Genomic DNA, 22251 nt, shown 5'->3' on the forward strand with positions numbered 1-22251 from the left:
ATTTGGCCATTTCCTGAAAAGCAGCAGTTTGGGATATACAAGGATTCTGCCCAACAGTTTGAGTGACAATATCTAACTAGATTCCGAGCTACATGCCCTTTTGTATAATGTGGCTGTCCTTCACCAAACTACAGCTCTGAAACAGAGATGGAAGAAAACTTCCAAAAGCCTCCAAACACTCATGCAGAGAGAAACTAAAACAAGCTGTCACTCGGTGTGATTTAGCCATTAGATATAATGGCACACAGATAATCAAACGTTAGCGAACACAAACACATGCATGAGCATGTGTGCACAGACAGTGGCCTTGAGTCTGAGCGGCCTCCTACCCATGCTTGTTCATTCAGACAAAATGACACTGCACGCACCCTGTCAGAACCACATACTGTACATGAGAACACGACCCATTCACGTTCCTAGGGGGCACTAGCCCCTCCTATGGCCAGCTTTGTGTGTTTGTGTGTACCACGGAATGTGATGATTTGATTGGCTGAGCACGGAATGTGATGATGTATGATGATAAGAGCGCCACTGACACTACACTACAGTAAATGCCTGCCATCTCATCATCATTTTTTTAGACCGCGGTCGAGATCATGGATTTCACAATGCCACGCCAGACTTCCCGGTCCTTCATTGCCATCCCCAGTTCCTGCTTACTGATGCATGTGTCCCTAGCGATGACATCAGGGAACGATCAGGTTTTCTACCTCTGTTCTGCTTTGAGGCAGGACTCCAGAGAAGAAGGGAAGATATAACCTCATTGTCAGCTCTGTAGCAGTGGCTGGCAAACTGTGTTCTTCTGGATCGGACTAGTGAAGAAACACGGGGATGGTTGCCGTATATTAAATTAGTCGATGGGTGGCTCTTCCAAGACAGATTTTGCGCTCTCATTATAGAAGGCGGGTGTAAGTGCCTGCATCCAACCGTTTCTCTAGTTTCTTTGAAAGTGTCCATGTCTCGGAGCCATAGAGTAGAATCGGCTCAACGGTCGTCCTAAATATTCTTACCTGCCATCTAATAGCACAAGTTTAACGAGTTAAAGCGATAGTACACCCCCAAAATTATAGTGATTACTCAACCCACGGAGACTTGAATTCATGGATATATTTGTTTTTGGTTTTATCATATTCCTAAGGCAATACTTTGAGGAGACCAGACAGTGGCCTTGTGGTTAGAGTGTCCGCCCTGAAACTGGGAGGTCGGGGGTTCGATTCCCGGCCGGGTCATACCAAAGACTGTAAAAATGGGACCCAATGCCTCCCTGCTTGGCACTCGGCATCAATGGGTTGGATTGGGGGTCGGACAATGGGTTGGACAGCGTGCGCCGAGCGCGGCTCACGCTGCGGCTCACCGCTCCAAGAGATGGGTCAAATGCGGAGAACAAATTTCACTGCGGTAACGTGTGTGACTAATCGTACGACTTTGACTTTGACTCGTGTCTCCAAATAGGGAAAAAATTAGCCTCTTTGTGTCTCCATAGGGAACCACTACTGCTGGTCATCAAATTATTGGCTTAGGAATGTGACAAAAATGGGATGAGTAATTGATAGGAAAAACATATTTTTGGGGGGGTGACCTGATCCATTTCAGCAGCTCTGCTTCTGAATCAGCCTATATGAAGTAGTCCTAAATCAATATGTATCATTATTGTCACATTTAGGACATAATGAGATAAGAGGTGGTAGGATGTAAAAGTAGAGCATTGTACCTGGTAAATTGTATTATTTTTTTTCTTTATTTTAATTTATTTTTTAAGCCGAGAGAGAGGTTGTTTTTGGTTGGGTATTACACCAAAGCAGTGCTTTGGCCTGGATGGGACATGGTGGATCTTTGCTTATCCCATTCTGGGCGGGAACCCCTCTTGGTGTTTCAAGCATTATGTTATACTTTAGCTATTGAAAAATAGCAGATCTACAAGCTCATAGCGCAGCACCGAGTGCCGCGCTATGAACTTGTAGATCTGCTATTTTTGAAAAATGGAATGAAAATGTGGTGCAAATCTTTGAATATATATTCTTTCAGAGCGAATGTTTTTAGCTCAAATCTTTGCTTCTTGGGGTTCCTGGAACAACATATTTTCAGATGGGGGTCGGCGGCCACATACATATAATTCTAGGGGTCCTTGACATGAAATAGTTTTCAGAAAACTGTCATGATTTGAAGACATTTTTTAATTTCGACATCAGGTCTAAATGGGTTATACTCTTGGGTATACATGAGTGCTTCAGTGGTTGGCACTGTCAGGTTAGCTATATGCTGGTGATGGGTTGACAGTCACGTACAGCCAAGCTCCAATGCACTGCCAAGCTGTGCTTTGCACAGAAATTGGTCGGAGGCTGGTGTGTCGATAGAGAGCTCCTGGCATTTGCAGTGTTCCAAAAGAAACATCGGGCCACTGGGCACCGACGATCTGGCACACTACAGACCTTATCTCATCCATACTGCAGCTATGTGCCTGGGCCAGAGTCTAGTTACCTTATCAATGAGAGCCACAGTCATGGACCATGTTTAAAGAGACCACAGCTACACATATTTCAACATTCAGACACACTTTACAATATATATACGTAACTGGAATATCAACTGGAATTGCACGCACGCACGCACACACGCACACGCACACGCACACACACACACAATGAGGTCAAGATTCAATATGCAAGTTATCTTCTTCACAAGCACATTTAACAATCTCTGTCAATTAAATCCACGGTGGCTTCTAATAAAATCACATTAGCTCAAGTAATTTTGTGTCACAGTGAAATGTGACACAGAATACATGGATATGAATATCAGTGGGGAGATGTGGTTTATTTTAAGCCCATGTAGCAGCTGGCTCTAAGGATGGCAACTGATCCCCCCGATATGCCCATATATGGCCCTATACCGATAACGTCTACATCTGTAAAAGGGACAAGGAAAGACAGATATATAGATCTCCATTATATGGACATCAAAGGGAGATAGGCAGACAGACAGACAGACATCTGATCACAGATCTCCAAATATGGGCACAAAAGCAACATGGACACGGTTAAAAGGGACAACAGGTATAAAAGGTCATAACAGGGTTGGATATGCATTCCCTATTTGCACAGTTCCCCAACTTGAATCGTTCCCGGACACAAGTTCTAGTCCGGGCACAAAATGTCTGTACGTCTGTAATTCACCTATCGCGAACCGTTTGACTTTGTGCAGTGCACCGTGTCGATTCGGTCGGATAGGCGCTTGTTCAGAACCACCGAACCAACCGATACGCCCATTGTACATTGCTCTTGTCTTGACCTTATCCAAAGGTACTAGGGTACCCAATGGGCATCGGTCTAGTTCTTTATATTCTTTATATTTATAATGATAAATAATAAAAGCTAAATTGCTACATTGCTTGAAAAATGGTTCAGTTGCCGTTTCTGGCCACAAAAGCAATTTGTATTTCAGCTGACATTAGTCGTAAGGTCATGATAGCATTTATCTGTCTGTTAAAGCCTGGCAAGAAAAGTGCAGTTTGCAGCGGTTCTGTACAGAAACAGATTCAATGTGGACCTTGGTATTGTGACCCCACCTAGAATACGTACATTAGGCGTGAATCTTGATCTACACTGGACTGAGACGGTCTAAAATACTAATAATCTGTTTTTTCTCACTCTCACTTTCTCACTCTCAATACGTAAACAAACTCATTTTAAGGTGGGCACAAGTACATTTGGTAGCTAATGTGGGCCACATGGCATGAAAATGACTACTGCGTTTCATGTACACTTGCAATAACACTTTGAGCTTTGCACTGTTTTAATACTTTTAAACTATGCACTGTGTACATACTAGGCAACGTTATTACTATAATATATTAGACTATAGCGGGGGTCCCTGCTTGATCTCTCTCTCAGCTAAGGGGTCCTTGACCTGAAAAACATTGAAGACCATGGCCTGTCTTAATATGGATATAATCCAGCATTATGCAATTATTAGCCAATTTCTTTTAAAGACACAATGGAACTACAAGCTCACAATGCGTCGCATACACGCTTGTAGGTCTGCTATATTAGGCACGCTACACCGAGTATAAGAGTATAAATGAGGCTTCTCTCCCAGAGAAACAGCAGAGAGGAGACAGTGAGAAGTTGTGAAACAGTTGAAAACGACTGTTTTTTAGCAGTACACCCTGTAGCGTTGTCGTTGTTCATGTGTGCAGAAGCTTTCTTTAATTACAAAATGATCGCAATTAATTGCGTCAGAGAATCGGCGAGAAGAAGAAACACGCAGCTGTGGATCATTATCGCTCAGCGTGCCACTGCTAATCAAACTAATTCTCTACAATCTCTTGCATATTTTAACTACTTCTGTACTTCTGTAGTCGCGGGTGCTCGTCTGTTGTCTGTACAGCTTGTGTGTTCAGTGACTCTGGCCGCGCAGTGCGCCGCTGCAGACTACAGAGGAGGCTTTTTATTCTGCTTATGGTGCATTCAATGCGCCTCGGAAACACAGACTAGGGTGGAATATGAAAAAAACGGTGCAACCATGGTTTTTACCGATGCAAGTACTCCACGAACGATGCATCGCGATTTCACCCATCAATTGTATCCGATACACAGTGAATGAACCGATGCACTCGCATCGTGCACGTCTGTATCGATTTTCCGGTACGTATCGATTATTTTCCACATGCCTAGTACAGTACATACCTGTTATTAAATCTACCATTTTAACTGCCTCATTTCACTGCTACTTTTATTTATTTAAAAAAAAAATTATCCCTCGATTTTGTAACCCATTTTTTCACCCCTGTGCCAATTATCTAATGTGATCCTGGGCTCTCTACACACCCTCCGCCAACCTAGTCCCCATATATGAGGGACATGGGGAGAGCAACGGACTTGAACTCATGCTTCCTTCCTGCCTGAGTGTCCAAGTTGCTCCTTTACACGTGACAGGGGGGAGTTTCCCTGGTTGGACGTAGCGCATGGAAGGAACACGTTATTCCAAACAGTTCCTTTCCCCTCCATCAGGCGCCCCGGCTGGCCAGGGGGAGGCAGTTTGTTTAGAGATTACTGCATGTTTTTGTGAGGGTACCTACCCTAGGGGACACGGGGAGAACATGCAAACTCCGCACAGAAAGGCCCTTTCGCCAACCCCGCCTCGGGTATGGGCACTGATGACGCGGAGGAGGAAACACGCCGCCAGCACCCACAGCGCCCCGAGCGGGAATCGAACCCAGGACCTTCTAGCTGTGAGGCGACAGCACTACCAACTGTGCCACCGTGCCACTGCTACTTTTAAACATGCACTTCATACTGTACCTGCATTTTACAGTGCTGATTTCAACCCAATCTTTTTGTCTGTTTCTCTCTTTTTCTTACTACATTACTCACATTCTTGAAACTGCAACTATTATCACTTTTGTTTTTAATATGTGTTTTTTATAGAGCACCGAAGTCCTGACGTAACTCGCTCATCCCTTCGATTCCCCTAGTTCGCGAAAGTAATTTCTCTATGGAGAATAACATGGGCTCATCTTAAAATCGTTTCATATAAGCGTTGTGGTCCAAAAATAAACAAGCTGTCTCTGCGTTATTGTCAGGGAGGTGTCTCTGTATAGTTTGCAACAGTCAGCCACTCATATATGATAGTCTGTTTCTAGCGAAAATGTAACTAATTCAGTAGCAGTAACATTAGCGTTTTCTCTCAGTCAGTTGATTCTTAATGTCCATATGAGTGAAGCGGCCGGGGTGACATGTTTATTTTTCGAACACAGTTCTTATATGAGGCGATCTAAAATCCCCCTACGGGGATTATAATGCAAATAAAAAGTACACAAACCTGTGGATTTGCGCCCTCTCCCGATATTGACGTCAGACTTCGGTGCTCTATTCTATATCAATTATATCCCAGAAATACTGAAAGGTGTGTGGACTAGTACAGCATACAAGATTTCTCAACAGCCATAAATAAAGTTCATAATATACCTGCATGCCGGCACAATTGGATTTAAGTGATACCAACATTTGATCCTATAGACTGAGGCTGTCAGGATGTTTATTCATGGCAGAATAACAATGAAGACTGATGAATGCTGTACCTGCGTTGACCTCCAGCAATCGCTGCTTCTTCTTCTGCTGTCTCTCCTGCTTCTCTCGTTCAGCCTTCTCCTTGGCTGCCTGTGCCCTTCTTTGCTTCTCCTCTGCTTCTCTTCTCCGGTGGTTCTCCTTGAGCGCTTGCTGTGAGGGAAATGAATAGTGAGTGAGTGAAAGACACACACACAGACGGAGAGATTAGGGTATGTCAGAAGCAGCTGTCACAGCCTACAGACATCTTTATCAGAAGTGCCATTAAAGTCTGATGACACCTGTTAATGGCCTTCTCTAGCGCAAAAATACCAGATACAAGACATACAAAGACAAAGAGAGAGGTATACTGTAGTAAGAGGAAGAACATAAGATGAGAAAGGCTCTGTTGAGTGTTACTTTCACAGAAAAATGTTCTGTTGTTGTTCAAGTTGTGCCTTTCATGCTTGCCCCATTAACATCTGGAATCTTGTAAAGGCTTTCATTCTATTGTCTGGGATGAAAGGTATAGGTGTGTTGGAGACAGGCATCTGCTAAGTGCTAACTGAGGGGAGAAAGGCTTGTCTGACACAGCCACTGTTCTGAACTCTGGTTTACAATTCTCTCTTGTTCTATGCTGCGCATTGAAGAACAATATCACGGTGTCATGATACAGACGGGAACAATAAAGAGAACAAAGATGAGATGCAACATATCAAGAAAACTATGCTAAACGTGGAAGCAACGTGACAGCCTTGTAAATAACATATCAGACAGAGGATATCGTTGAAGGAAAACCACCTAACTCCATTTTTGAGGATTTTGATTTTTTTTTGTATTGAACACCCTGTGTGTTGGTTAAAAGAATATTGAACCAATGAAAAGTAGTAAAAAGTGCTTCGGACAAACCCTCTTAACTCCATTGGACCCTTAAACTGTCTGCTAAAACAGCTAACTCCACCACCTCTACCCCTCTCATGGAAGTAATTGACAATATAAAAAGTCACAACACCAACTTTGATGAGGCAAAAAAAACGAGGCAAAAAAAGCATATGCTTTTTTTGTCTTTTTCTTTGTTTTGTTTTCTTATATTTTAAGCTATTTATTTTAAGTGTTTTTCCTTGTAATTAGGAAATACAAAACTGTTCTGTTTTATTTATTTTATTGCATATTCGAAATAAACATGACAAACAAACACCAACTTTGATGAGGCAGTATTGCTTTGTTTTCAAAATATAAGGTTTTCATTTTCTGGTTTCTTCTCGACAGCAGAGATCTTAAAGATGCCACGTGTATGAACGTGTACAGTACATGTGCGTGTGCTGTTGTCAGGGTCACAGAGAGAGCTTCAGCCTCACCTGCTGGTCACTGCTAGTGCGAGCTTTGTCCAGTTGGTCAACAGCAGGTGGGTTCAGTAGCTAAGCTGAATACACCAGCGTGCAGCTGCTGAGATGAACAGCGCTAGAAGGTGCAGCTGTGTGAGTGGGTGTCGATGTCTGTCACCCTACCTGCGGGTCTCTACAGACCCACATTTACAACCGTCTGAATTTGACATGTGCTCACGGCATGGTCCTCTACACCCGTTGGCTCTTTCAAATCTGTACAATTCAGTAGCCTTCCTCGAGGTAACCTTTTTTATAATTGTGTCAGTGGCACAGACATTTAGAGGGACGGGTGCTCAAGTGAAAAAAAGGGCACCTTGTGCAGCGTGTGGAACCGGCCGGTTGCCTTAATAATGTGAGATTTATAGATCTTGGGACCTAAATAATATTAGAAAAGAAAAGAAGAAAAAAAAAAAAAGAAAAAAAGAAAAGAAAAGAAAAGAAAAAAAAGAAAAAGCTTCTTTTTTTTTTTTTAATGGGCACATTTGTCCAGAGGGAAAAGGGCAGAGGGTGCTCTAGAACCCCTAGTGTCTATCTGTGCACGCCACTGATTGACATACTGACACTCACTGGGGTAATATAGGTTTCATCACAGCCTTTACAAGGACATTTTTGGTCCTAGATATGCTACTTTAAAGCTGCAATCTTGACGTGATTGAATGAATAAACATAATATTAACTCTTTGACTGACAATTGAACTCCGGCGCTGTCCCATTCACTGCAAACAAACAGGATGCACACTTGCACAGGGCCTTTTATTTTAGAAACATCTTTTTTTTTATTGAGCTCCTAACATCGATATTCTGTTCAATCACCTCAATCTAAGCCTCCGAGAAAAACACAGATAAAGATCAATCTGTATGCTATTATGTTATTATTTATTAGTACATTCGGAGTGGTTTGAGTTGGTCTCCCTGCTTCCACTGATACATTTACACCCTGGTATCGGGCAGGATACATATTGGTTGAAAACTATTACTGCCTGAAGCTCAGAACAAAATCTCCCCAGATCAGGCAGGATTCCTTATTTGCAGAGCAGTAGTGCAGGAGACCTGGGTTCTAATCCCAGGTAAAGCAAATCCTGGGTTCTAATCCCAGGTAAAGCCAATCCTGTAAACTTTGGAAGGCAATCAGGATGGAATATGAAATATCGGACATATTCGTCTTGATCACATGAATATAGAGATAATGTGTACCAATTTGACATTATTTGTATACATTTATAACACATCTTCATGTGAAAACCAAAAAATAAAATATTATTATTACTAAAAAAACATTTGTTTTTCCTGGTGGCACTTAACACTTACAGCGCTAGCATTTATTGAAAAATTAGGATCTAATTCACACCAGCATTTTTCCCATTTGAGCTCTTATTTTGAAAAGCCACATTTCCAGTCTACCGGAAGTAGTATTATCCTAGTAAGGCTCAACGGAGCCTGGACAGGCCTTGTTTTCAAGATGAATCCAAACCGGGGCACTGCAGAGCTCCACATCGTCGGCTCTGTGCCGTCAAAGAAACGTTGTTTGACCAAAAATTATCGGGGAACCCTGACCTACATCTACGGTAATGGCGCTGAAATAATTCATGTGAACGATTCTGCCCCAGGGAGTGTGCCTACAAAATGATCAGTCCAACGGTGCCGGAGATTAGCTGCTCACAGACAGAAGACACATGGACGGACAGACAGGGGCGAAAACATATATAAGTCTCAGCCACACCTTTGGCTTGGCGGAGACAATGATATATGAAATAACTCCCACAGTAGCTTGCCTTCTTTCCTTGTCTTTGTACAGCGGACATGTGCCATGGACACAAGATCCTGTAGCATCTATCAAGAGTCAGTTCTTAGATAAGATATCTGCTATAGATTAACCAGAACAGGTGCAGGCTCCATCATCTCTCCCTTCCAGACGGTTGTTAAACTCACAGTAAGTGGTGTCGATAGCTCCATTATGCCCAAGCTGAGGTAGAGGCTGTATGTGTATGATTTAATAGAGTGCTAGTATGACTGCCACCCTAATCAATAGCCAGGCACTTAGAGCTAGGGAGGCTGGGCTCTTATCTAGCCAATGCCTCTCCCCACGTCAGCCCTCCAGGTGCATCACAGAGGCCTGGTCATTTTGAAGAAAAGTCATATCACACAAAGAACATCAAATATGTGCACAGTGTGTCACACTGCACACCCAACATACACCGAAAAAACAGCATTGAGTGACAACTACAATGGTAAGATGAGGAAAGATGACAGTTTCTCTCGACAACTATATCAACTGATCATTCCTGCTTATTCACTTCTCTGATCTGCTTGCATGCTAACAGTATCTTGCCACACCAATATCTATATTTATTTTATTCATTATTGGTAGGGGCTCCTGAATCAGCAGCATCATAAACCATGATGAATGTGCAGAGAACCACAGCCAAACAGAGCTGACGTTCAATGGTGTTTAGATATGGGTTTGGTGTAGTCACGGGCAGGGTAACATTAGCCAATGTGATACAGAGCTTGCATAAATTGGTACCGGTTCAGGAGACAAAAACTGGGTCACTCGGGTGGATCAGGGGTAAAGTAGTACCTGCTCACCTCCGTGGAGTGTAGGGGTTCAAATCCACAGTGGTGCATCCGGTCTGGCTGAGGGTCTAAATGAACTAAATGTTCTGTGCTGGTTAGGGAGGGTGAACCATGTCGCTGTACAATACCACTTAAATGGGAGTAGAATGGAGGCAGCCTCCATTCTACTCAGGGTGCCAACATTGGCACAGAAGAGGGTGATCACTGGCATAGGTGTGAGAGAGGTTTTTCTTTTAAAGTAAATTATTCCCCCAAAAAAGTGTAGTCAGTTAAATTAAGTCCATTCACATCTACAAATTACATCCTGCACATTATTGTACATTCATTCAAACTCCTAAACTCATGACTGCATGGGTAGGGATTAGGTGGGTTATTGCTCTGAGTTTAATGATCATTACATCCTGAAAATATTTCTAAGCTTGTTATGTGTACAATCGAAATCAGTTGAGAATATTTAATTTTGATGTGGTGTCATGATTATATATGGCACACCGACTATCACGGAAATGAAAACATGGCACTTCATGTGAAAAAGGTTGCAGACCCCTGCCATAGAGCAGGGGTTCTCAACCCGTGGGTCGCGACCCCTCGGGGGTCGCCAAATTATTTTGGGGGGTCCCCAAATCATTTAAATTTGTTTTAAAAAAAGATTGTTTTTAATGCAACTGAATGGCTGGAAAATGGAAATGAAGAGTTTACATATAGTACACATAGTACATGCATACACCTTCCCTAATGATTATATCTGGTTTCAGTATTTATTTATGGTGTATTGTCTCTATTATTAAGGTTATTGTAGCAGTCAATTTATATTGGGGGTCGGGAGGGGGCGGGGCGGGGGTCCCGAGACGTTGCCAAAGCATTTCCGGGGGTCCCCGGCCAAAAACGTTGAGAACCCCTGCCATAGAGTACAAAACAGCATTGATAATACAGAAATATGTGGGGAATAATTAGTTGTCATAATGACATCGAGAGGAAAAACGATATACTATAAATTGGTTATAATACAAAAAACAGCCATAACTTAATTACTACGAACACTACTGTATATTGGAGACTCACTCTCCTAGGACCTAGAACAGTCTCATTAGAATCCTCTCACTAGAGCTGTGTGCAGTACATGTCATGTTCATATCTAAATGGTAAATGGTGAATTTACAGCATTTAGACCCATTCACACACCAATGGCGGAGGAAACCATGCAACCAACCTGCCCATCGGGAGCAATTAGGGGTTCAGAGTCTTGCTCAATGACACTTTGACACTAACTCTGGGGGAGCCCAGGATCAAACTAGAAATCTCACGGTTCCCATCCAGCCCATTCTACCGGCCACATTACCCCTGAGAAACCTCCCCCACATCTGGATGTTAGGCATTATCTACAACTGCGCCTTCTCAGTACAAACTGTACATTGTGATATATTTGCACGTTGCACACCTATTGCTGTATTCTATTTTTGTTTTGTTGTTTAGTGCTGTATGCGGTCATTGGTCACTGTAAGCAATAATGCACAAAACATTAAATGTGCGTACAGTACTGTATGCTTGCCTAACAATACAGCTGAGAACCAAGTCAGCGGGTTTGGAGTAATTCAAGGGGTGGCCATTGATGAGTCCATGAACTCTACCACTGCGAGGAATCCCACACAGACAGCTAGGGGAGGGCGGAGGTGGGAGATGGGATTGAATAACAATCCATCTCCTGGAGATCGGTGGGAGGTATAGGAGATGGTGGGAGGCTAGCAAAGTGTGAGGAAAGGAGAAAAAACAGACAGAGACAATCTGTCTCGTGGTGGGGAGGTCTGGCTAACATCTCTCCAGTAGAATATCCAATCTGAACAGGAAACCACAGGGAGAAGGCAGAGAGATAGGGGAGAAATTAATATCCAACAGACTGAGTGTGGTATTAAAAAGCAGCACAGAAAGTCTATTTTTAAATGAAACCATCTCCTCCACAACATTAACTCTGATTTGATGGAATGTCTGTGTCGGTTGCTTGTAGCAACATCAGATTCACAAATGACTTTATCTTAATCCATTTTGGGCGGGAACCCCTTTTGGTGTTTCACACATTATGTTATAATTTAGCTATTGAAAAATAGCAGATCTACAAGCTCATAGCGCGCCACCGAGTGGCGCGCTACGAGCTTGTAGGCCTGCTATTTTTGAAAAATCGTTAAAATGTGGCGCAAATCATTGAATATATATTTCAGAGCGAACATTTTTAACGGAAATATTTGCTTCTGGGGGGTCCCTGGAACTACATATTTTGAGATGGGGGTCCATGGCCCAATAGAGATAATTCTGGGGGTCCTTGACATGAAAAAGGTTGAGCACCACTGACATAGAAACATTAGAAGCCTTTTTTTTATCGACCTCCGTCCAAAATGGGTTAATGGGCTCCCAATCTGCTACATTACAGGCAGAGAATGAAAAAGAGAGGAGCAGGATAAATCACTCAGAATACATTTTCAATAATGGACAACTAAGTGAATCCAGGTTACAGACAGACAGTTATGATGCATGCGTAAATATGAAATTAGGCTAAACTTTTAATGCTCCGCCCCCTGTTTTCTTTCTCCAAGCGATCTCTCATTAAAAAGTCAACCTCAATTACGAAACCAAGATTTAAAGCTAATCGCATCACAACACTCAAGCAAATCTGTATCCTGTCTCCAACTATGCCCCAACCACTGTCATATAGACCGCAATCTAGTTAGTGCTGAAATCAGCGAGTTTAACAACAGTCTGATCGACAGGATTGTTGATCACATTTATGAGAAAATACATCTGTGTACAATAAAGCAGCTGATTGATATTATATGGCTGGGCTTCTATTTTTAATACAAACCCCAAAGCAAAAGCATGTTATTTGTTGTATTATGTCAGCCTATTGCTAGAATGTGATGCATACAACAGCTGGACTATTACATGAACAACTGTAGGTCAATAGTAATGCATTTTCTCTTCTACTTGTACTTGGTTTCCCTCCAAATGAGGCTTGCATAACAGTTGTTCTCGATTGTGAGCTGGTACAGATTCATCAGATGTGTCTACAAGGAGGCTAAATTAAGTCTTGGTCAAATCTACAGGGAGGGTTTGACTCTCGGCAACAGAGTGAAAATAACGATTAGCCCCATAGCAGGTCAATAGAACAAGTTGGCCTGTTTAAGCCAGGATCACTTCCACACTTTACAATGACAATCGAGCACAAAAAGAAGCAGTGCAGGGCCCTGTCACATTACCCATACTTCTCATTGTACTTGTGCCAAATGTATTATTGGGAATATTTCTTTGTGAATATATTGTTATTTTGACCAATCTGTATGGTACAGTATGTTAATGCAATATAACAAACACAACTGCAGTGGTTTCTCTGCTCATCTATGTACTGTATATTCTGTGGTAGGGTCTGACCACTACTGGTTGAAATGTGGTACTTCCTTAAGGTCAAAAATGGATTTCTGCCCAGAGCAAGCAAGTGTGCTCCATTGGCACAGTGTAAACATTCAGCAATTTCAGCACTTGCATACATTTCAGGTTCAGTAGGACGTGAAAGTTATGTGGGACACCCTTGGTAGATAATGTCTTTCTAGCACTAATGCTACAGTATACAGTAGATAAATATGTTGTTTTAGGATCACTTGATTTGCATACTAATACCCTACAGATTCTCTCACTCCGCTTTCAGTGTATATACACAACGCCGGCCACGGCCAGTACCCCAGGATGCACACGGAAGGTGTGGGGAATGAGGACTGTATGCATTTTCACTCATGTGTAATGGGACAGGGTATTGTAATGGAACAGGGTATTGTAATGGGACAGGGTATTGTAATGGGACAGGGTGTTGTAATGGAACAGGGTATTGTAATGGGACAGGGTGTTGTAATGGGACAGGGTGTTGTAATGGGACAGGGTGTTGTAATGGGACAGGGTGTTGTAATGGGACAGGGTATTGTAATGGGACAGGGTATTGTAATGGAACAGGGTATTGTAATGGGACAGGGTGTTGTAATGGAACAGGGTATTGTAATGGGACAGGGTGTTGTAATGGGACAGGGTGTTGTAATGGGACAGGGTGTTGTAATGGGACAGGGTATTGTAACGGGACAGGGTGTTGTAATGGGACAGGGTATTGTAATGGGACAGGGTGTTGTAATGGGACAGGGTGTTGTAATGGGACAGGGTATTGTAACGGGACAGGGTGTTGTAATGGGACAGGGTGTTGTAATGGGACAGGGTGTTGTAATGGGACAGGGTATTGTAATGGGACAGGGTATTGTAATGGGACAGGGTGTTGTAATGGGACAGGGTATTGTAATGGGACAGGGTATTGTAACGGGACAGGGTATTGTAACGGGACAGGGTATTGTAACGGGACAGGGTATTGTAACGGGACAGGGTGTTGTAATGGGACAGGGTATTGTGATGGGACAGGGTATTGTAACGGGACAGGGTGTTGTAATGGGACAGGGTATTGTAATGGGACAGGGTGTTGTAATGGGACAGGGTGTTGTAATGGGACAGGGTATTGTAACGGGACAGGGTGTTGTAATGGGACAGGGTGTTGTAATGGGACAGGGTGTTGTAATGGGACAGGGTATTGTAATGGGACAGGGTGTTGTAACGGGACAGGGTATTGTAACGGGACAGGGTATTGTAACGGGACAGGGTGTTGTAATGGGACAGGGTATTGTGATGGGACAGGGTATTGTGATGGGGCAGGGTGTTGTAATGGGACAGGGTATTGTGATGGGACAGGGTATTGTGATGGGGCAGGGTGTTGTAATGGGACAGGGTATTGTAATGGGACAGGGTATTGTAACGGGACAGGGTATTGTAATGGGACAGGGTGTTGTAATGGGACAGGGTGTTGTAATGGGACAGGGTATTGTAATGGGACAGGGTATTGTAATGACTTCACATATAATAATTTGTAAAGCAAAACTATCTGGTAATTAAGAGACAAAGGAAAAGACAAACTGTGAAGACTGCGCTTGAACAGCGGGAGGGTTAACGGTCACGTAATCTAGTGATTGTTTCATATGGTGCTCCTACTCTCACAGTAATATACTCTCACAGTAATGTACTCTCACAGTAATGTACTCTCACAGTAATGTACTCTCACAGTAATGCACTCACAGTAATGCACTCTCACAGTAATATACTATCACAGTAATATAGAGGTGAATGAGCTCTCACAGTAATATACTCTCACAGTAATATAGAGGTGAATGAGCTCTCACAGTAATATACTCTCACAGTAATATAGAGGTGAATGAGCTCACAGTAATATAGAGGTGAATGAGCTCACAGTAATCTAGAGGTGAATGAGCTCACAGTAATATAGAGGTGAATGAGCTCACAGTAATATAGAGGTGAATGAGCTCACAGTAATCTAGAGGTGAATGAGCTCACAGTAATATAGAGGTGAATGAGCTCACAGTAATATAGAGGTGAATGAGCTCACAGTAATCTAGAGGTGAATGAGCTCACAGTAATATAGAGGTGAATGAGCTCACAGTAATCTAGAGGTGAATGAGCTCACAGTAATATAGAGGTGAATGAGCTCTCACAGTAATATAGAGGTGAATGAGCTCTCACAGTAATATAGAGGTGAATGAGCTCTCACAGTAATATAGAGGTGAATGAGCCCACAGTAATATAGAGGTGAATGAGCTCACAGTAATATAGAGGTGAATGAGCTCACAGTAATATAGAGGTGAATGAGCTCACAGTAATATAGAGGTGAATGAGCTCACAGTAATATAGAGGTGAATTAGCTCTCACAGTAATATAGAGGTGAATGAGCTCTCACAGTAATATAGAGGTGAATGGGAGAGACCCAAAGTGTGAAGGAGACACAGATTGAAAGACAGTCATGTATAGAAAGAAAGAAAGAAAGAAAGAAAGAAAGAAAGAAAGCTCCCTGAGGAATATGCCCTCCACTCTAAGAAAGAAAGCAAGCTCCCTGAGGAATATGCCCTCCACTCTCCATCGCTGCAGGCCTGCCCCCCCTCCCCCCTCCCCCCCTGGATGTCCGCCATTAGACACGCTCAATTGGATTCCTGTCAGATCTGCGGCCTCGCCCTGAGTCTGCTTCCTACGGGTGACTGAGCAGGCTGTGTGTGTGTGCGCATGTGTGTGTGTGTTTGCGTTTGTGTGTGAAAGAGAACCAAACTACTTTCCTAAAAGGTTGCCAACACAACATATACACTCCAATCCACACACGCTCACGCTCACGCTCACACTCACACTCACACTCACACACACACACACACACACACACACACACACACACACACACACACACACACACACACACACACACACACACACACACACACACAGTTCAAGGCTCAATTCGCTCCAGCTCCAGGCAATGGTCTAGGAGAGCACAGTCCTATTAGCATGGGTCTCGGCACGGCAGGGTAAATGCTGACACAGATTTGACCGCCAGGTTACAGTGCTGAGATGTACTGTACTGTACACAGTGTGTTGACTGGCCTAGCCTTGCCTTCTCATGAAATGTGTCTGACCATATGAGTGAACTGCTGAGAATGTAAGCTGCCTACATCTTGACCTACCACACGGGAATAAATAGTTACCCTGGGAGCGTTGACCCTATAATTCTGGTCTTTCTAACACTTGCCCTTGCCACCTTTCAGAGTTGCGGCGTCATTAAATATAGGGTGGTCCGTTGAACAGGCTAGAGCCATGCAGTCGAAGGAGGAAAGGAACTAAAAAGGTAGAGGGGCTTAAAGGACCATGCCAGTGGTCTGGCATTAGTCCATTGACTACACCTCATGGTACTGTCTAGCTCTGGTCCATAGCTCTAATGCCTACATTAGAGCTATGTTACCGTTCTCTTCCTGCGCTCGCATGAAATGCAGACCAGACTCTCCTCTGTTGCAAAAATATAAAGAACGTTTTACCTACTCACCAATACAAAGGCGGCTTGTGTTATTAGAAAGCCTACTTTCCTTAGTGGACGCACTCTGAGCCCCCCCACCACACATATGAAATGCACTTTTTGGCCAGTAAGGGATTCTTTTTCACCGGAAGGAAGAATCTTGTCTATGAGGTTTTCTCTTGGCAATATCGATAGAGGACGCAGTGGAATAACAAAGTATTGTTCTTCAGCTGCAAAAAAAAAAAAATCCCTTTTTGAAATAATAGAGTTTGATCAAATTATTTCCACACTTCCCCACTTAGGCATGTGGGTGTGACTGTAATATGCTGCGTTACACTAATCATGTCAGCCCATAATGTGAGAATTGCATGAGCTCAAGAGAATAGATAACATTATTCCAAAGAACACAGTGTGTGTAGATTTAAAACCGTTTCAACCGTCACATACCAGGCGTCAAAAAAACGCAGACAACTTCACACTGCCTGACTTCGACTATTCTTTGAGTGTTTTCATTTTGTTGCCTGACACTCTGCCAGTCGAGAACCAGCAGGTGTTCCTTTTCTCAGACTGTGATGAGAATCTTTTTTTTTCTTCTTTTTACTTTATTTATTCCTGCTGATAACATGTATTTGTTTGTTTGTGTCTGAGTATATGGAATTTATGGATAGCTGTTGTGTATACAGCCTCTGAGCTCCCGCATACATCAATACTGCTGGGAACAAACACATGCAGTCATAGACCAAACGACAATAACACATATTCAACCAGTCTGTGTGTCTGTTCTGAGCATAGCTCAGGAACCGTTGGACTGATGCCCAGTGGCAATCCAGTCTGAGCGGGAGAAGTATGCAGGAAGGATGCCTGGGTGACAGCTGACTGCTGGGCGAGCGCTGGCACTTTGGCATGGGGGGGGGGGTCAGATCAACATATGGAATGAATTCTGGCCATATATGGAGTGTGTCTTGAGTGTACAGGGTTTGATGAGGTCAGATCAACATATGGAATGTCAATACAGGTCAGCTCCATATGGAGATATAAGGGTGGCACCGGGGGCAGTGTCTTGAGTGTACAGGGTTTGACGAGGGCCCAGGTAGGGCCGGGCCTTAATTTCCGGGCCTGTTGAGAACTCTAGTTTTCGCCGGCTGCCGGGCGTGGCTGCACTAATAACTTTGGGGCGGGCTGTCTAGAGTTTGAATGGACAGGTATCAGTCAAAAGGGAGACATCGAAGAGGAAGGATGGATGGGGAAGGATCAACATATGATCTCCATATATGGAGATGTAAAGGTTTGAGGTCAGATGTAGAGTTGCTGGCCAATATTGATGGCATCAGGGATCTCCATATATGGGCATTGGCATATATGGGCATTATGTCACGTGATGTCATGAGGCATGGCCATATACAGTATGGAGGCGTGGGGTGAGTGACGTACGGACGGACTGACTGACGGGAAATGCACGTTTTCATAGTACGTTGTAAATGTGTCCTGCGGTCGTAACAATTTTGGTGGAGGGAAGCCTGTCAGGGAGGGCACCATTTGTAATCGTGCTGACAACTTATTGCCTGTCAATGGCAGTGTTGCACAGGAGAAGGACAGAGGCGCTACATCCTCCCAGTGGGGGCTCCTTACTGGCAGGTGGGCCAGTAGGGTACAATAACAGTGGCAATAAACACATCTGAGCAGGTTTAATTGGCATGACTAAATATACTAAATACAAAATATAATTGGCTACTATGCATCATAAAACAAAAATAAACCGAAAACAGCCAGCTGAAAGGGACATTCCATGCATATCCTTGTCCTAATCCTAATATTCTAAGAAAAAGCAGTGCAGGAAAATTCATAATATGCCATCAATATATGCATTTACGTATTCAGTATTCATGGCCCAAGCAAGAGAACAGTGAAGGCAAGGATGCAGAGAGAGCAAGCGAGAGAGAGAGAGAGAGAGAGAGAGAGAGAGAGAGAGAGAGAGAGAGAGAGAGGTTAGTATTTGAATTATAACAGTGACTTCACTCCAGCGTTCATTCTCCAAATTTCACCATTTCTGATCATTAAATAATTTCCAAACAATAAAAAAATAATGAAAGTGTGGCAGCCAAGTGGAAAATAACTTTGCATTTCAAATGGTTTCTCTTGAGAAAAGAAAGAATAAAGTTTGACAGTGCTGGCTCTATACTGTCAGATTACCTACCAAGAATAGGAATGAGGTACAGAAGACCTAATTACACACCAAGTCCAATCTCCCCCTGCCCCATCTACCACTCTCCCCACACAAACGCATGTAGCCAGACAACTCTGGCAGACAGGAAAATCTGAATCAGAATAGAGCAGTAAGCAGGGAAAAATGGCCATAGGGGCGTGAAAGCCATTTCTGTGTGTGTCGCAGATGTCAGATGGGTGTAGGGCAGTGACTCCAGCAGGCTAATTAACTACTATTATCTGCCGTACCCACTGGCCTATGCCACTAATCCTGCTGATTAAACACAGTGGGGTTTTCTTTTGGGCTCCACAGAGCTATACGGAATGATAAGGACACAGAGCTTTCTGATGATGGAGCTGTCTGTCCGGAACTGGAAAGGATTGAACTGACTCTGCCCCCGGGAATGCCCGACAAAGCTACAGTTGGAGGCCATCGATATTGTCCTTTTCTTTTTGCTGAGGTTTGCGTGATCTGCGCAAAAGGACAGTTAACCCATTTTGGGCGGGAACCCCTTTTGGTGTTTTAAACATTATGTTATAATTTAGCTATTGAAAAATAGCAGATCTACAAGCTCATAGCGCGCCACCGAGTGGCGCGCTACGAGCTTGTAGGTCTGCTATTTTTGAAAAATCGTGAAAATATTTATTTCAGAAAACTGGAGGATTTAGAAGGATTTTTTTAAATTTTGAGGTCAGGCCTAAATGGGTCAAATGATAAGGGACAATATCGGTGGCACCCAACTGTATAATGTTTCTGCATTTGAACATTGGCAATGGTTATATGAAGCGCATAAACCATCCCAAGAGGTGGTTTCTAGATGCATTGTGGCACAAGTTGCATACTGAACATCATCTTTACATAAGCTAAAAGTTGCACAGGAAAGATGGTTAAGGCCTGGGCCGTGGCTCAGCGGTCCAGGCACCCTGCATGGCTGGTAGTCCACTCTGGCAGTGTACCGCAGGTTCGACTCCCGATCCCACCCCCCTGTCTCTCTCCCCATTTCCTGTCAGGCTACTATCTATCCCTCTATAGAAAAATATAAAATAAAGGCGAAAGCCACAAAAACAAACATTTAAATAAAATAAAAAGAAAAGATGGTTAACACTTTAATTGCCCGGGATTATTTAATCCATTACATTATAGCGCCCAGTCGATTTATAAACACGGACCATTTTTACAGACGGACCGGATGTTGTTGTGAATGTGTGTGTAGCAGCTAACAATAGCCACGCCACTCTAGAGTCGATCGACAACAACGGGAGGTAAGAATAAATCTATCGCGAATAGAGACTGGACAGCGGAGGGCCGTCTAACACAGGATGTTTTTTTTATAATTAGACGGGATGATTTAGATCGCGAGTTATTAACGTTTTAAGATTTCCGTTGTCGTCTGCTAAACAGGGGAGGGAGATTTTTGAGGACGTCTCACTGTTGCGCAACAGCGAGGATTGCACAACAGGCGCTCCCAGGCTGTGGAGCGATGTGATCTGTTTTCCTATCAATAAACTTCGTCTTTTGGATAAAACTTGCATTGTCGATTGGCCAATAAAACAGTATAGCACATGGAGCCGTTTTATAATTAATTGAGTTAAGTGAGGATAGAGGGATGAGTAAATTATGCTACAAAAACGTGATACGATTTATATGAAATACATAGATGTACACAACAAACATGCAGTTTCCTCAAGCATACTCACAGAGAACATGGAGCGAAAGTTGCTGAGGTCGGTGAAAAGCTCCTCCACCGAGGTCTTTTTAGGGTCAACGGCAAAATACTCGACCATGTTCTGGTAGAGTGCCTCCATGTTGGTGTGCATGTTCACCAGCTTCCCGTACTGCTCCCGTGCATGCTGAGCAAAGCTGTGAGGGCAAAGGTCAAGGGAAACAAAACATTGCTTGAACATTATATTACAGCAGAATCCTGAGTGTTTTACCTTTAGACCGCAAGACCGCGATGTTGGTCCGTCTATTCCAACGTTAGGTCCCAAGCAATACATAAATACAATACTGTCTGGTTTGCCATGGATTGTTCTGTGCACATTTTACTCAGTGCGATGAACTCTAGTTCTGCATGAAGTGAAAGCATGCATGATTAAAATCTACGGGAGGCTTCGGGGGCAGCATTACTAATGGCAGGAAGATGAAACAAGAGTTGTCCAGACACAGTACAAAGCCTTTACTGCAGAATCACTGTAGCCTAATGTCCCAAGTCCATGAGACATCTGTGATATTTTGACATATGAACTTAAAGGAGCATTCAGTGATTTGGGTGATTTGGAAAAAACCCCGGTCCACCCGGTAACAAGATGTGCACATGCACACGCTCTACAGTGGGGGAAGTACAACAGACCAACAGCACGTGCACCAATGCCCGCCCCACTCGATCATGATTGGAGGAAGGCCCCTCTCATCCTGATTGGATGAAGGCTTTGCCACCCAAAGCCCAAACCGAAACTAGGGTTTTTTTGACCCCAGGGGCTCACTGGGGACAGGGAGGAACTCCTTATATGGTCAGCACACTTTATAGTAGGGAGGATTATCCAAAAAATAAGAAAAAATAAGTGATATTTGAATTAAGTGAAATCACTGAATATACCTTTAATATTCACAGTTATATAGGCTATATTAACGCATTTAGACCAGAGGCAGATTCTAAAAACAAAAACAAAAACAAAATCAAATGTCTATTCAAAAGTTTGCAGTCAACGGTTAATAGATTGAAACTCTTTTCTAAATACCGTAAGAACCTAAAATGACAAATGAGTCATGACTCATTTTAGGTGCCCTCCCTTCACGCCATCTGTGAATTTATTAACGGTGTCCATGGACATGACAATGAATGCAACCAAACAATGTCATTATGAAGAAAAAATAGTTAACATATTCTAATAACTAGTCTTGTCATTCAGTTTTGCGCGCGCGTGCGCACACACACACACACACACACACACACACACACACACACACACACACACACACACACACACACACACACACACACACACACACACACACACACACACACACACACACACACACACACACACACACACACACACACACACACACACACACACACACACAGCTTTTGCAGCTGGTGACTGGTGTTGTTAATTACTTAGCTTGCGG

The 22251-nt window shown here is 43.3% G+C and overlaps 1 protein-coding gene across 1 annotated transcript in view; it reads right to left on the bottom strand.

Annotated features, from left to right (window-relative positions):
- The window catches only part of LOC306919821 (protein diaphanous homolog 3-like), a 297099-nt gene that overhangs the window by 93030 nt on the left and 181818 nt on the right, over positions 1-22251 (bottom strand). Inside the window, exons 23-24 of the mRNA XM_079496371.1 lie at positions 20820-20983; positions 6080-6218 (exon numbers count right to left, since the gene is read on the bottom strand). Coding sequence (XP_079352497.1) covers positions 6080-6218; positions 20820-20983 — 303 coding nt within the window. The remainder of the gene's footprint in view (positions 1-6079; positions 6219-20819; positions 20984-22251) is intronic.

Source organism: Electrona antarctica (genome assembly GCF_951216825.1).
Source record: "Electrona antarctica genome assembly, chromosome: 3".
NCBI lineage: Eukaryota > Metazoa > Chordata > Actinopteri > Myctophiformes > Myctophidae > Electrona > Electrona antarctica.